The 16,024-nt window shown below is 45.1% G+C and overlaps 2 protein-coding genes across 2 annotated transcripts in view; both read right to left on the reverse strand.

The window, feature by feature from the left end:
- crtc3 (CREB regulated transcription coactivator 3) overlaps nucleotides 1-7,890 on the reverse strand; it is a 58,198-nt gene extending 50,308 nt beyond the window's left edge. The window contains exon 1 of the mRNA XM_084437162.1: nucleotides 6,665-7,890. Within this exon, the coding sequence (XP_084293288.1) occupies nucleotides 6,665-6,796 (132 nt within the window). The 5' untranslated portion in view covers nucleotides 6,797-7,890. The remainder of the gene's footprint in view (nucleotides 1-6,664) is intronic.
- A 4,975-nt stretch (nucleotides 7,891-12,865) lies between these two features.
- rplp2b (ribosomal protein, large P2 b) lies at nucleotides 12,866-15,439 on the reverse strand. Its single transcript, XM_084436981.1, has 5 exons — nucleotides 15,381-15,439; nucleotides 14,279-14,402; nucleotides 13,609-13,657; nucleotides 13,216-13,311; nucleotides 12,866-12,972 (listed from the first exon to the last, which is right to left on the reverse strand). Exons 2-5 carry the CDS (start codon nucleotides 14,399-14,401, stop codon nucleotides 12,893-12,895), a joined length of 348 nt encoding a protein of 115 aa, XP_084293107.1. The 5' UTR covers nucleotide 14,402; nucleotides 15,381-15,439; the 3' UTR covers nucleotides 12,866-12,892.
- Nucleotides 15,440-16,024: the final 585 nt, after the last annotated feature.

A 16,024-nucleotide genomic window follows, 5' to 3' on the forward strand; every position in this document is an offset into this window, starting at 1 on the left:
ACTGGTGTACGTTGTGAGATGAAGTGTGGATATCAGACACCAAAGGCCTGCTCCTTTTAGCTAAAGGCCGAGCGTTGGTATCACACACACTGAGCGGCACCTCAGCTGCTCATGAAAATAGCTAGCCCACACTGCCGTCAAACCATCACCCTGTTTACCTCGCCTATCCCCGGTGGCAAGTGAAAACGTTTTAATTGCTGAAGCAGAAAAACGTGCCATTGTCCCAGCCGGAGGCTCAGTAAACATGGAAGTATTCTCACTGACCGGTGAGCGTGAAACCTCTCTACCTGTCGAACACACAGGGAGAGGCTCGTACGCTCGGCCTGAATGAACGAACGCCGTCTGGGGGTCTAGCGCATCTTTTTCGCCGCTAAACCCCGCCAGCGGTCGGTCCCGAGAAAACTCTGAACAGGGCAGTACAGCCTAGCACTTGGCCTGAGCGCACACATCCCCTCTGTTAAAAACCCCAACGGTCTGTTTAGAACAGGGGCGGCGAGACCTGCCGTGGTCAAATCTGACTTTCTCACATACGACCTGGCGGCTCTAGCCGAATATATTACATTCGCTGAACTGGCGAGAGCTGCGCACGTCACGTCTGCTTTCTTAGCAGGAAAAGACTCCGCGGCTCAAACCGGTTTTCCAGCAGCGGCGAGACCTGCCGTGGTCAATTCTGACTTTTTTACAGAAGACCCGGTGGCTCTAGCCGAATACATCACATCATCTGAGCCGGCGAGCCCCGCGTGAGTCACGTCTGCTTTAGCAGGAAGAGACTCCGCGGCTCGAGCCAGTTTTTCAGCTGCGGCGAGACCTGCCGTGGTCAATTCCGACTTTTTCACAGAAGACCCAGCGGCTCTAGCCGAGAACATTACAGTTGCTGAAACAGGACTGTACATGACAACCAGGATAGCGTTGCATTGTGGATTTATTCCTCAGGGAAAAAAGGGAAACTTGCTGACCGCCGCTCTTAACAGAGCGTGGTGTGGGCACAACAGCCACGCATCTCCACGCACCGTCAATAGGTGTGTCTCTTCTTGCCCTAAGCCGGAGGCGGAGCGGTGGGCGCGCTTGAAGACGCCGGTCCGTTCCCGGCACCCTGGGCGGGGGGTACGCAGGGGGAGGTCACGGGGGAGGAGCCGCATGCGCAGTCCAGGAGCCCGGACGAGCCGGTCCATGGGCTGTAGCGGGGCGGGACCCCGTGGCAGGTTGTTTGGACTTGTGTGTTCGCTGGCGCTTGCTCCCGGTCACGGACGTGCCGGCACACTGTGCTCCCCCGGAGCAGTGAGGTGGCGAGCGAGGAGGAGCCGGTCCTGCTCCTGGCTGCGACATTGCTCCAGGATGTTAGACACAGCCGCCCCAACCAACCCCTCCCTACTGACCGGTGAGTTGAGGAGGACACCTTTGTTTTCCTCGCACAGACGAGTCAGGGAGAGCCATAGGTGGCGCTGCTGCACCACCGAGATGGCCATCACTCCACCCAGACAGGAGGCGTAGATTCTCACAAGCTGAGCCACGGCTCCGGTGGCTTCGGCCATCTCCGCTCTCCAGTCTTCATCCATAAAGGGGGGGGTTTGCTCCGTAGCCAGCTGGCCGATGTAAATGGCCAGCATAGCAATGGAAGAGGAGGCAGCCACGGCCTGCGAAAAACTTTTGTCGGCCAAGGACAGGGTTGTCTTGTCCTTGACGTCCGGCATGAGAGGCTTCCTGGCCGAGCCCCAGGCGGAGGAACCAGGCACCAGGACCACTGCGATGTCGGGTTCCAGGGGAGGAGAGCCGATAGCTACTACGTCAGTCCAGCCGGTTACCCTCGTAGCTCTGCTGAACTGGCGAAGCGGACCTCTGATGGCCAACGGTGGCTCCCATTCAGCCTCGACGAACGCCTCCAGGTCAGGCATAGCCGGTAGGAGACGAGGAGCAGGTTGGGAGGGACCCCCGTAGCAGACGGAGCTCCACAGGGGGAGCCCTGTAGTCGCAGCAGCCTCCGGGACGGGGATACCGAGGTGATGCGCGGCTCTCTCCAGCAGCCAGGGCAGGTCACAGTCGAAGGAACCCTGCTCCGGGAAGGAGGCGCCACTAGCCGTAGTGGCTTCTGAGGCAGAGAGACCCTCGTCTGGCTCGGAGAGCTCTCCCTCATCATCCGTAGGCGGGAGGGAGGTAATCGGGGCTGCCGGTTGTTGAGGGGGCGCAGTCTCCAGCAGTCTGAGCAGTCTCCAGCGGCGGCGGAGTGAAGAAATGCGCCCGGAGCATCCTCTCCATGGGGTCCAGGAGGGCGCAGATCTCGCAGGCGGGGTACGGAGCCAGACCCGCTGTGGCGTGCTGCGGCCCCAGACAGAGGTGGTGTCCCACGTCGCTGTAGCGGGAGCTTTAGACACAAAAACGATCCGGCGGATCAATCGGCACCGGCAGGGGGTCATCGAGGGACGCCACCGGCTCCGCTTGGGTCCGCTGGGTAGACATCATTTCTTGATCTTTCTTCTTTCAGTACAATGCGAGCTGAACATTTTGAAGGAGCAGATGTGTGGGCGCAGCCCCGCTTATACAGTGGTGCACCGGATTTGGTTGGACACAGGTGCATGTATGTTTTTTTTTTTCAGTCAATGTGGCTAGCTGGGTTTCGCTAGCCAATAGGAGCTAGCCCTGTGGGGCGGAGCTCCACGAAATAGAACGCATGATATCCATAGACGCCGGAATAGTTAGCTACTACTGTGTTGTTTAAGCACAACGTTGCACATGCCGGTTCGACTGAATGGTGCGTCCCGGGGGCGTGAGTTTTAAAAGGTAATAAATGTCAATATATTATCTTTCTGAGTAGACAGTTTGGATGATTCAGCTTACTTTTAGTAAATCTAATTGGAGAATTAGCACCAGACACGTTTGTAAAGGTCCAAATATCGCGATGTATAGCTTTAAACTCGGATTTAGCTGTCAAAAAAAAAAAATATAACAGTGGATGTAGCATTTTAGCCTGAGATTGCTCCCATCTCAGCCTCCTGATCTAGCGAGCTCACTTTGTTTCTCTCTGCAGATCAGTCTGGCCTTCTAGTGATGTGACGTTCACCAACGATCTCATTCTTTTGAACGGCTCTTTGAAACGAACGATGGGAACCGATTCGCAGTTGTGGGAGCCGTTCTTTTTTCACTCAAGCTCCTCCCGACTACTTCACTGTGCGTGAATAACATACGTCAGATTTATTTACACACAAACACATTTTATACAAAGGGTAAATCCAAAAAAATGATCTTGCTGTCAAAGCAGAAGCATGTGGCGCCACCCTGTGGAATGTTTACCACAAATGTCCACACAAGCCATTACCAAATGAAATTATAGCCTAATCATTATTTCAGAATATCCCACCAATAGAATATATATTGGAGGTCTAAGTTTGAATGATTCTGATCCAAATATGACCCTATCATTCCTCCCAGTGATTATTTCCCAGATAAAATGGATCACCCCAAGGCTGGCTTCTTAAAAATAAATAAATATAAAAATGAGCCAGTCTTTTGAACGGCTCTTTGAAAGGAACGGATCCTCAAGATCCGGCTTCCTTCAAAGAGCCATAAATCCCATCTCTATGGCCTTCCTCCTGTCTCTAACGATGTCAGTGGGCGGGGGAGTACCTGCCTCTTACTCTAACTCCTTCAGACAATCAGCATAATAAAACTTATGCCAAAACTGCCTGAGTGTCTATGTTACGTTAAGTGATGATGGTAAGTTTTCCTGATGATTTTAAAAATTACATCTCCGAAGGCTACTTCAGGTTATATGATAACTTCAAAAATAATTGCATAGTAATGACTTAATGAAATCCCCATTACAACCCTCCGTTATACTATTAAGTTGTGGTTAATAGGCAAATCACAATGGGACATATGTCTGCTTTGTTACCATAGTCGATAACAATGTGACATGTTGACTTGAGTTTTTGCTTCATTAATCCCCTTTGGGAAACTGGCTGTTCATCCCAGCTCATAACAAACAAATGTAAACAGAATATATATACAGTAGGACCCCACTTATCCGAACCCAACGGGACCGAAGGTCGTTCGTATCTCTGAAATGTCCAGATGACTGAAACATATGTTAAAATGCACCAAATTCAATAGGTGGTATATACTTGTTTCATATAGACTCATAATAGACAGATAAATACAATTACTTGTGAAAATGCATCAAAATTGAAATTAAATAGCCAACTAAACTCATATAGCCTAGCCTATAATAGGTCTATAGTAGCCTATAATAAAATAAACTAATTTCCACTTGAATGCGGGCTTTGATCAAATACAGTACCTTATTCTCAAATGAGGCGTACGCTGTATCGATAGGCTACTGTATTCGCAGAACAAAATGATATAACCTAAAAACAACCCAACAACAATTAGAGCAAATGATAATCAATAAATAAATAAATGAAATGACAGACAAGTTAGGCTATTGTAGCCTAAAAGAAAGTCTCTAAAACAACCGATGTAGGCTAACGTGGCCTAGGCTGTAGGTTATTATTTAACAAATACAATAGGCCTAGAAGCTAATCTACATGCTCACAACACGTCTGTGTTCCTGAAGTCCATTAACTGGGAATGAAAAATGACTCGATGCTCCTCTGCTTCAGGTTGCTGACGCGCTTTCTGGCTACCAAGGAATGCAGCTCTCGCAGCAGACTAGTTTGCATTTTGCGCTCGACATTAGAGTAACAAAGAAATGAAACGTGACAGTAGGCTACAGCCTACAGGCAACATGTAGGTCTACATACAGTTCTGTTTTTATTCACAGTAGGGTACAGTACTGTAATGAAAATCCCTACCAGTAACCAGATAACAGGCTCGAATAAAAGAAATGTATTTTAAGCCTGTCCGGTAGACCGGGAGGTTCGGATCTCTGAAGTTCGGATGAGTGGGGTCCTACTGTGTGTGTGTATATATATATATATATATATATATATATATATATATATATAACAACAGGTACAGGTAGCCTACAGGTACAAAGAATGTCGTCATTGCTTGTCCTTACAGTAACTTATCAGCACTAATCAGTTCCCAGTTAGCTAAGGTTCCCAAAATGGCAATTTACCAGTGGTCTGTCAATTATATCAGTTTGATCCTCATCTACTGTAGGCTACATATTAGTGCTGCTCGATTATGGCAAAAATCATAATGACGATTATTTTGATTGATATTGAGATCACGATTATTTAACACGATCATTCATTGAATTATTTTTTTTATCAAAAGTTTTGACATTTTCTTAACAAATCAACTTATACATTGACTTTGATAACAATTAATTTATTAAATGTTGACAGTGGCTTTTCTTTTTAACAATGTTCTTTGGATTAGATACATGTCTCCCATGGGAGACGAATAGTGAACCTTGACCTTGATAGATAAATAAATAAAAGTGCCAAAACTGATAAATAAAGAAGCTTGAAAGCACCGCCACCACCACAGAAGAAGACTACCTCGGAAAAATAATTTCACTACGACAGAACGCATCTAAATAATTTATTTAATGGTAGCGCCGAGGCTTCAAAACCCAGTATTTGTTAAAATTGACCCTTTTGCTTAGGTAAGTGAAGTTTCATCTTTATCTGACACTTGTAAATATGAGCGCCTCTCCTAAATAGGCTGACACCGATTTATTTTGACGGCAAAGTGAATGGGCCGGCAAAGGACTGCTGTCTGGCATGAGCGAGCGGAATGCGACAACGGGACTGAGAAGGGCTACTTTGAGGGGCACCTAAGACTGCGTAGCAAATTTTACACACCGTGTCAACTTGCTCCAAATCTGTCTCCGCAAACCCATAGTGTTTCCACACCACTGATGTTGTTTTAGCTCTCTTGTCCACCTCTCTTTCTGATGCCATAATCTTCTTCTTGTTGTGTTTTGTTCGAGAGGAGCATGCGTGCGCCTCGCTTGACAACTCGTCTCGCTTTGAACTTAAGTGTTTGTTTTGGGGCTTTGGGAGGTGGGGTCAAGCACAGTATAGCTCTGCAGTGTAGGGTGCACTTGATTTGTGCTTAATCTTTTTATGGCGATTATTTTGTTTTAATGATCGTTGACAGCCCAAATCTTAATCTAGATTAAAATCCGATTAATCGAGCAGCCCTACTACATATCCCATCCAATCATGGGTGACTGTGTCGTTGTAGGCAGTGCAATTAAATAACATTCAAGTACTAGTCAACATAACATTCAAAATAACATAACTAGTCAAAATAGCAGTCAACTGTAACGATTTCATCAACCAGCGATTTATTCACCGATAACTTGTTCCCAAACAGATTGCATACCGTGAGCCATGTTTGAAATATTCGGCTTTTTCAAAAGTCGGTCGGCAGGAACGCGAGAACATCTTTCGTGGATAAACTAACTTTTTGGAATACTTTGTCTGGTATGTACATGTTTTCTTCTATCTCATAGCAATCTATCTTTGGCGTATGAACGATAACACTATGGTATAAACAAGACCGGATATGTAGTGCATGGTGACGAGGCTAGTTAGAATACAGTCCCTGATTGGCCCGATCAAAACGTAAACTGAGATAAATCGATCGGAATAGGGGTAGTCCAGATTGATCTGCAGAGAAACTGAAAGTAACTCGAGAGATCAGGGTAGTCTCACGAGGCTACACATCTCACAAAAGGGCTAAATGTGCTTACCCTTGAGACGGTGAGATCTGTCATAAGCTGCTCGAAGGCCCGTGTCTCCTCAGCTTGTTTCTGGTTGTGCAGCGCGATCTTTTCGCTGAACTTCCTCGGGTTAGTCCCACCCGAGCCCGGTGATCCGGACATTGTGTGGGCCGCACAGTTTCAAAACTTTACTTTGAACTTAAGGCGAAAGTTAGGAGCAAAACGTAGCGATTCTGAGTCACTTATTGTTGGCGGTGTATCAGTCCATCAGGAATCCATCAGGTTTGCTACAAAAAAAGTTGACTGACTCGCTGGCCACATAACGTTACTAACGCGCTAGCTAGCAGCCACTCCGAGATAGCTAGCTATGCAAGAAGTAAACAAACCAACGCAACTCAAATTGAATCACTTCTCCACTGGCGGTGCAATATAATGACAGTTCTAAGAATTAATCTAAGTTCAATCCTGTCTTCTGGGTTAATCGCATTATACAGACTGCTGTGACAAGACAAACATTTCGCTAACTAGCTAGCAAGCTGTTTGCTTGCCTAACTAGGCTAGCTAGCCAGCTCGACGAACAACAACTTGTTTGAATCTGAATCCGCTAACTGTTAGTGCTAGGCTAGCAGCTAACCTCAGTTTCCTAGTGCTAGCTAACTCGTTAAAAAAGCTTGGAAGCAAATGTTAGTTTACTCTGTCAAATTGTATGACAACTGAACACACTTAAGTTAACTTTCTTGATTATTATTGTTAGCTGCTAGTTTCTGTAAAGGGAAATGTCCACTAGTAGCTAGCTAGTTAGCGTCATTATACGCAGCTGTTGCACCGTAGCTTGAAAGCTAGTAGAACTCTGGGGTTAGCGTAGCAAGCTAACTGGCTAGCTAGCACTATACACTTCTCTGGCCCAGAAGAATTCAAGAAGTGTCCGCGGATCTTGCACTGGTTGTTACCAAATAGCTATTAAAAACACAGACCGCGATCAAAGGAGAAATCATGCTCCATCGTCTCAACAAGTTATAAACAACAACAATGTTTTCAATTCTAATCTCCACATAAACCTTATCCGCAGTGCAGATCGCTAGAGCCACAACTCCATCAGCAACATCCAAAACAAATACAATCAGCGCTCCTTTGACTCTGAAACCTCACAGTGGCTAGTAAATCGTTATTGAATGCAATTTGCTACTGCTGTTAGTAACTACGCGCTAATCCATAAAAAATATCTCACTGCCCGTCGGTTGTGTAGTTTGCTGCCAGTTACTCAGATCCCTCTCATCACTGAACCTGAAGTCTGCGGCTGCATGAGAAACACCAGTTTGTAGCCATGTAGTTGAAAGAACGTCCTTAGCCTACCCATGGTGTCCACAAGAGGGCAGGAAAGACCTTTGAAGGTTTTATCACATTGGAATACATGTGAATAAGGTGTTGGGGTTGTTTTGTGCCATTTCATTTGTCCCCCTCGTAACTCGGGGAGGACCCCCCACCTTCTTTTGTGTCCCATGCTCCTCAAAAAGTTACACCACTGGTTGAAAATAATTAATATCATTAAGTTATGATTGGCAATTTAACCTAGTTTTACAGAAAAAAATTAGAAAAATTTACAAAATTCTTCGCCCATACATTTACAAAATGCTAATGAGTTGCCCAATAGGCTTAATTCTGACTGCCCATCCTGTCAGTGCAGTTTAGAGCCTTTTCCAAAGCCGTGGCGCTCCACATGCCCAATGTGAATCTAGCACAACATATTGCAGAGACAAACATCCTAATCACTAAAGTCCATTATGCAGCGGATCAATGCAAAGACATATTACCGAACGGGCCTACAGGGCCCAAGGCCTCAGGGGTAGGGTAAGCAGAATCCAAAATGGAATCGGAATCGCTAAAATCATATCAATATCCATCCCTACTCGGGAGGCCCTTTGTACTTCTTGTTGCAGGGACACCGATAGACAATTAGGGTGAGATTCCTTACACAAACTTAAAAATATATATATTTTGAACAGTTTATAGGGGCCCACGTCTTTAAAAAAGAGGGAAGCTTGTGTACATATTTTCTATAGCTCGTTAACCAGCCCCCCCCCCCCCCCCCCCATCACACTGAATGACACCCCAGTGACCTCTGTTGACTCATTCCGCTTCCACACATCCATCATCCTCACAGTCCATCCTCAGCTCCTCCATCACCATCTGGTACTCTGCTGCTACAGCCAAGGACGGGGCCAAACTGCAGCGTGTCATCCGCTCTGCTGAGAGGGGGATCGGCTGTAACCTACCTTCCCTCCTGGTCCAACCTGCCTTCCCTTCTGGTCCAACCTGCCCTCCCTCCTGGTCCAACCTGCCCTCCCTCCTGGTCCAACCTGCCTTCCCTCCTGGTCCAACCTGCCCTCCCTCCTGGTCCAACCTGCCCTCCCTCCTGGTCCAACCTGCCCCTCCCTCCTGGTCCAACCTGCCCTCCCTCCTGGTCCAACCTGCCCCTCCCTCCTGGTCCAACCTGCCTTCCCTCCTGGTCCAACCTGCCCTCCCTCCTGGTCCAACCTCCCTCCCTCCTGGTCCAACCTGCCTTCCCTCCTGGTCCAACCTGCCCTCCCTCCTGGTCCAACCTCCCTCCCTCCTGGTCCAACCTGCCTTCCCTCCTGGTCCAACCTGCCCTCCCTCCTGGTCCAACCTGCCTTTCCTCCTGGTCCAACCTGCCTTCCCTCCTGGTCCAACCTGCCCTCCCTCCTGGTCTAACCTGCCCTCCCTCCTGGTCCAACCTGCCCCTCCCTCCTGGTACAACCTGCCCTCCCTCCTGGTCCAACCTGCCCTCCCTCCTGGTACAACCTGCCGTCCCTCCTGGTCCAACCTGCCCCTCCCTCCTGGTCCAACCTGCCCTCCCTCCTGGTCCTGCACAACTCCAGGACCCTGAAGCGGGCCAGGAAGATTGCGGCCGACCCCTCCCACCCCGGCCATAATCTCTTGCCTCAGGCAGGAGGCTGCAGACCATCAAGACCACGTCTGCACGCCACAGAAGAGGTTGTTCCACAAGGCCATCAGCCTCATCAAGGCTTGTGTCCACATATCACACCACACACACATATACACCTACTCACATACACACCTACTCACACATACACACCTACTCACACATACACACCTACACCTACTCACACACACCTACTCACATATACACCTACTCACATACACCTACTCACATACAAATTACACATATACACCTACTCACATACACATTACACATATACACCTACTCACACACACATTACACATATACACCTACTCACATACACATTACACATATACACCTACTCACACACACATTACACATATACACCTACTCACATACACATTACACATATACACCTACTCACATACACATTACACATATACACCTACTCACATACACATTACACATATACACCTACTCACAAACACATTACACATATACACCTACTCACATACACATTACACATATACACCTACTCACACACACATTACACATATACACCTACTCACATACACATTACACATATACACCTACTCACACACACATTACACCTATACACCTACTCACATACACATTACACATATACACCTACTCACACACATTACACATATACACCTACTCACACACACATTACACATATACACCTACTCACATACACATAACACATATACACCTACACATTACACATATACACCTACTCACATACACATTACACATATACACCTACTCACACACATTACACATATACACCTACTCACATACACATTACACATATACACCTACTCACACACACATTACACATATACACCTACTCACATACACATTACACATATACACCTACTCACACGCACACTACACATATACACCTACTCACATACACATTACACATATACACCTACTCACACACATTACACATATACACCTACTCACATACACATTACACATATACACCTACTCACACACACATTACACATATACACCTACTCACATACACATTACACATATACACCTACTCACACACACATTACACATATACACCTACTCACATACACATTACACATATACACCTACTCACATACACATTACACATATACACCTACTCACACACATTACACATATACACCTACTCACATACACATTACACATATACACCTACTCACATACACATTACACATATACACCTACTCACATACACATTACACATATACACCTACTCACACACACATTACACATATACACCTACTCACATACACATTACACATATACACCTACTCACACACACATTACACATATACACCTACTCACATACACATTACACATATACACCTACTCACACACACACTACACATATACACCTACTCACATACACATTACACATATACACCTACTCACACACATTACACATATACACCTACTCACATACACATTACACATATACACCTACTCACACACACATTACACATATACACCTACTCACATACACATTACACATATACACCTACTCACATACACATTACACATATACACCTACTCACACACACATTACACATATACACCTACTCACATACACATTACACATATACACCTACTCACATACACATTACACATATACACCTACTCACACACATTACACATATACACCTACTCACACACACATTACACATATACACCTACTCACATACACATAACACATATACACCTACACATTACACATATACACCTACTCACATACACATTACACATATACACCTACTCACACACATTACACATATACACCTACTCACATACACATTACACATATACACCTACTCACACACACATTACACATATACACCTACTCACATACACATTACACATATACACCTACTCACATACACATTACACATATACACCTACTCACACACACATTACACATATACACCTACTCACATACACATTACACATATACACCTACTCACACACACATTACACATATACACCTACTCACACACACACTACACATATACACCTACTCACATACACATTACACATATACACCTACTCACACACATTACACATATACACCTACTCACATACACATTACACATATACACCTACTCACACACATTACACATATACACCTACTCACATACACATTACACATATACACCTACTCACATACACATTACACATATACACCTACTCACATACACATTACACATATACACCTACTCACATACACATTACACATATACACCTACTCACATACACATTACACATATACACCTACTCACATACACATTACACATATACACCTACTCACACACACATTACACATATACACCTACTCACATACACATTACACATATACACCTACTCACACACACACTACACATATACACCTACTCACACACACATTACACATATACACCTACTCACATACACATTACACATATACACCTACTCACATACACATTACACATATACACCTACTCACATACACACTACACTGCTCACTCAATGTACCAACTGCACTATTTTTTGTACATTTTTCTTTTTCTTAGCCTGTCCTTTTTTGGACTAGCATTGTGTCCTTGCTCTTTGCACTGTCCTGTCTCATCCTGCATCCTGTCCAATGTTGTTTCCATGTTATGCACCACGACCGAAAACAAATTCGTAGTACGTTGAGAAAACCGCATGGCAATAAAACAAATCTGATTGATTATTTTGTATTTGCACTGACTCAACAAGGTATTTAGTGTTCCACAGGCATGCTGGCCTATGCCGACTCCAGCGCTTGCTATGGTTGTGTTGAGTTGGCTGGTAGTGCATCTCTACTCTGAATGCTCGTTCCATGAATTCGTCTTGTTCATGGAACCATTCCTGGACAGTCTTTGCCTTGGGGCATGGGCCATTACCTTGCTGAAAAACTCCATGAGCATGAGTTTACACTGCTGCCTTGGAAGGAATGCACCCGATGAGCACGGTGCTGTGTCATTCCAACATGGCTGCACTTCCATCACGGGGCCCACTATGTGCAATGACAACACACCCCACACCATCACTGCCCGGTTTCACTGGTCAGGTCAGTGTATAATGATGCACTTCACCTCCTCTCGTTCCTTCCGTTATCAGTGATGCCATCAAATGCTACGGTTGAATTTGTTTCAAATATAACAACCCACCCACAAGATCCTGATACAAATCAAAATTATAAAAAGAGTCTGCAAACTGGTCTTTTTTCTAAGAACAATTTATTTATCTGGTCTGGAACAAGTTTAGTCGAACAGGCCAAATCCCATGTCATCATCTGACCCCTCCTCCGATTCCTCCTTCTCTTCCTTCTTCTCCTCAGCAGCTGTAAACAAAACAACAAAACTTTATTAGTGTTCCTAAACAGTGGCTAGGCAACAAGACACAGTAAAAAGGTTGTTAATCATAACTTGTTAGTAAAACTAATTGCATCCAAGAGTTATCAATTGCCTGTAGTTGAACATATAGATAAGGAACAAAGGAGTATTGAGGTTGTAGAGATATTTAACAGGAGTGTTGAGGTTCTAGAGATCTTAAAGAGAAGTGTTGAGGTTCTAGAGATCTTTACCTGCGGCAGGCGCGGCTGCTCCCCCGGAGCCAGCAGCAGCAGAGCTGGCCACTGCAACGCTGCCACCTGCTGGCATGCTGGCCAACTTACCATAGCCTGGCAGGGAGAAAACAAGTCCTTTAATAACCACAATGACCAAACTGACAGTCCTGCGATGAAGACGTCAATAATTACAAGCATCATTTGGAATAAAAACATTAACTGAAGTATTAATGCTGAAACAAACTTGGAAGAAAACATTATCTATCCACGTGTCTAACGCTCATCAGTTTTCTGGAGTGACATCTGGGCAGATAAAACGCCAGCCCATTCTGGAGGCCAAGTACAGACAGACATGTGCATGCCCTCTCAACATCCTTCACACCACTGACAATGGGAAGCTCAGCAACGCACCTTGGGCAATCACCTCATCCACATTCTTGCCACTGAGCTCGGAGATGACCTGTTTGGAAAAGCAGAGAGGACCTCATCAGATCAAAGCCTTCCTAAAGTCACAACATTCACAGAAAAACAGATTACATGTTAGAAATATACATGTTAGAAATGTGTGTTTGCAACAGATAGGTGATTTTGAGCTGGGAATTATAATCTGGGTTTTATGTTTCTGCATAACCAGGGGAAGATGAGGCTAGGTTGGCATTCAGGTAGACCCCAGGGTCTCTGTTTGAACACTTCATTTACATGTATCCCGAGTTATCCTGATGCCAATCTGGCCACATCAGATCAGGGATTTTCCAATTAAGGCAGGAGAGGTTGAGGTGTTTTCAAGAATTGGGAAAGGCTGTGGCAGAAGCAGCAATGACGAGCAGATGCAACGACACCTGTAGAGTGCAGAGCCCTAACCCTAACCTTCTCCATGCGTGTCGTCAGCCTAACCCTAACCTTCTCCATGCGTGTGTCGTGGAACCCTAACCTTCTCCATGCGTGCGTCGTCAGCCTAACCCTAAACCTAACCTTCTCCATGCGTGTCGTCAGCCTAACCCTAACCTTCTCCATGCGTGCGTCGTCAGCCTAACCCTAACCTTCTCCATGCGTGTGTAGAGTGCAGAGCCCTAACCCTAACCTTCTCCATGCGTGTGTCGTCAGCCTCGATGCCAACGCTCTCCAGGATCTTCTTGATGTCATCGGCCTGGGGGCTGTCTTTGCCTGCGAGGGCAGCGAGCAGGTAAGCAGCGACGTAACGCATCCTTCAAAGAGACCAGAACATGTCAATCAATACAACTAGAGAAAGGTACCCAATCATTTCAATAGTCCTGAAAGAACCTCATATCTATTGAGTTAAATTAATTGCCAAATTACATATCAGTAAAAACATTTTATTCCAGTAGTTCATGACGATCGATCTAACTAACATTACACCACAACCATCTAGTAGTCAAATCAATATAGCCAAGATTGTTACAAATGTGGGCAGTCAATGTTATTACGTTAGTCATTTAGCAGACGCTTTTATCCATAGCAACTAACAATAATTGCATTTAATGTAGGAAAAGCCAATGTACTACTACTTGCCAGAACTCAAAAGTGCATCTCCTTTCTAAAACAAGTGACTAAGAGAATAATCTAGTGCTGAAGGCAAAGTGCAAGAATAGCAATCTACCAATCAGTGTTAAATTTAGTTTTAAGGTTCTCATTATCATATCCCCAATGTTTAACCTAACATCAACCCCACCGGAAACTTCCAATATGTACTGTCCCATAGCCTTGTATAGTTTGATAGCTAGCTAGCTACTGTAGCTAGTTCGCTAGCATTTGAGCCTAATGGGTGATGTGGCTAGCTAATCTAGCCGGTGGTTGATGCTTACTAACGTTAGCTAGTGTTAGCTGTGTCACTAAATTAAAGGTACAAACTAAAGGTACGTTAGAGATTAGATGGCTAGCTAATGTGCGCCCATTTTGCTCAAGTTAACTGTTCCATTACTTTAACGTTGGGCCTTGCACCACTGGATGCAGCAGTGCACATAACTATGATCACACATGGCTCCTGTTAGCTAGATAGCTAACGTTAGCCAGCGCGATGCTCTTCTAAAAACACAATATTTTTTCAAACTTTTCAGTACGGAGTTGCAGGATTTACATATATGGTGTGTTTAATGCTACTGTGTCGTAATATACCTCCGTTTACATGACATATACCTTAAAAAAGGTTTGAATAAGTCACTCACTTGATGCTGTAAAGAAGAGCGCGTGTTGACGGTGAAATTTGCACAGGCAGAAAGGAAGCAGCAGGGGAGACCGGAAGCGAAAGAGCCCTCGATGGGCGGGGCCATTCTGGATACGTTGTAAAAACAAAGAGTATGGAATGCCAAGAGGGGACACTCCATTCATTCGGTATCCACACGCTCCTACGGATGTCTATAACAAACCAGGCCAGGCCAAGCCTGGCTTATGTGTGTTGGCTGGCTTGTTTCTGTGCGGGACTGGTAGGACGGTAATGTCTGATAAATAAAGATGAGTCTTGTCACCTGGACACTTCAGTTCCAATGCTTCCAATGCTAATCCAGCACAATGAGAGCGGGATAGCCAGTAAGGTCATGGGCTCACAACAACTAGCAGCAGCTTCCATAACATTAATGGTAGCGGTCAGTGGCTAAAGCAGTTACACTGATGATTCCTGTAATGTTAGCTATTTTGCTGCAATGGGTTCAACTTTTGTTTCTGGATAAAGGTCATGACTTGCTGTTTTGCACTTCCCTTTAGGTGGTGAATAAGTAGACCCAGGACACAGTGGCTTATTTAGAAATCTACTAGGATCTTGATATTATATTGATATGAAGATATGAAAGTAAAGTATTTGCCCTTAGAAGTA

Source organism: Borostomias antarcticus (genome assembly GCF_949987555.1).
Source record: "Borostomias antarcticus genome assembly, chromosome: 4".
In the NCBI taxonomy this organism is placed as follows: domain Eukaryota; kingdom Metazoa; phylum Chordata; class Actinopteri; order Stomiiformes; family Stomiidae; genus Borostomias; species Borostomias antarcticus.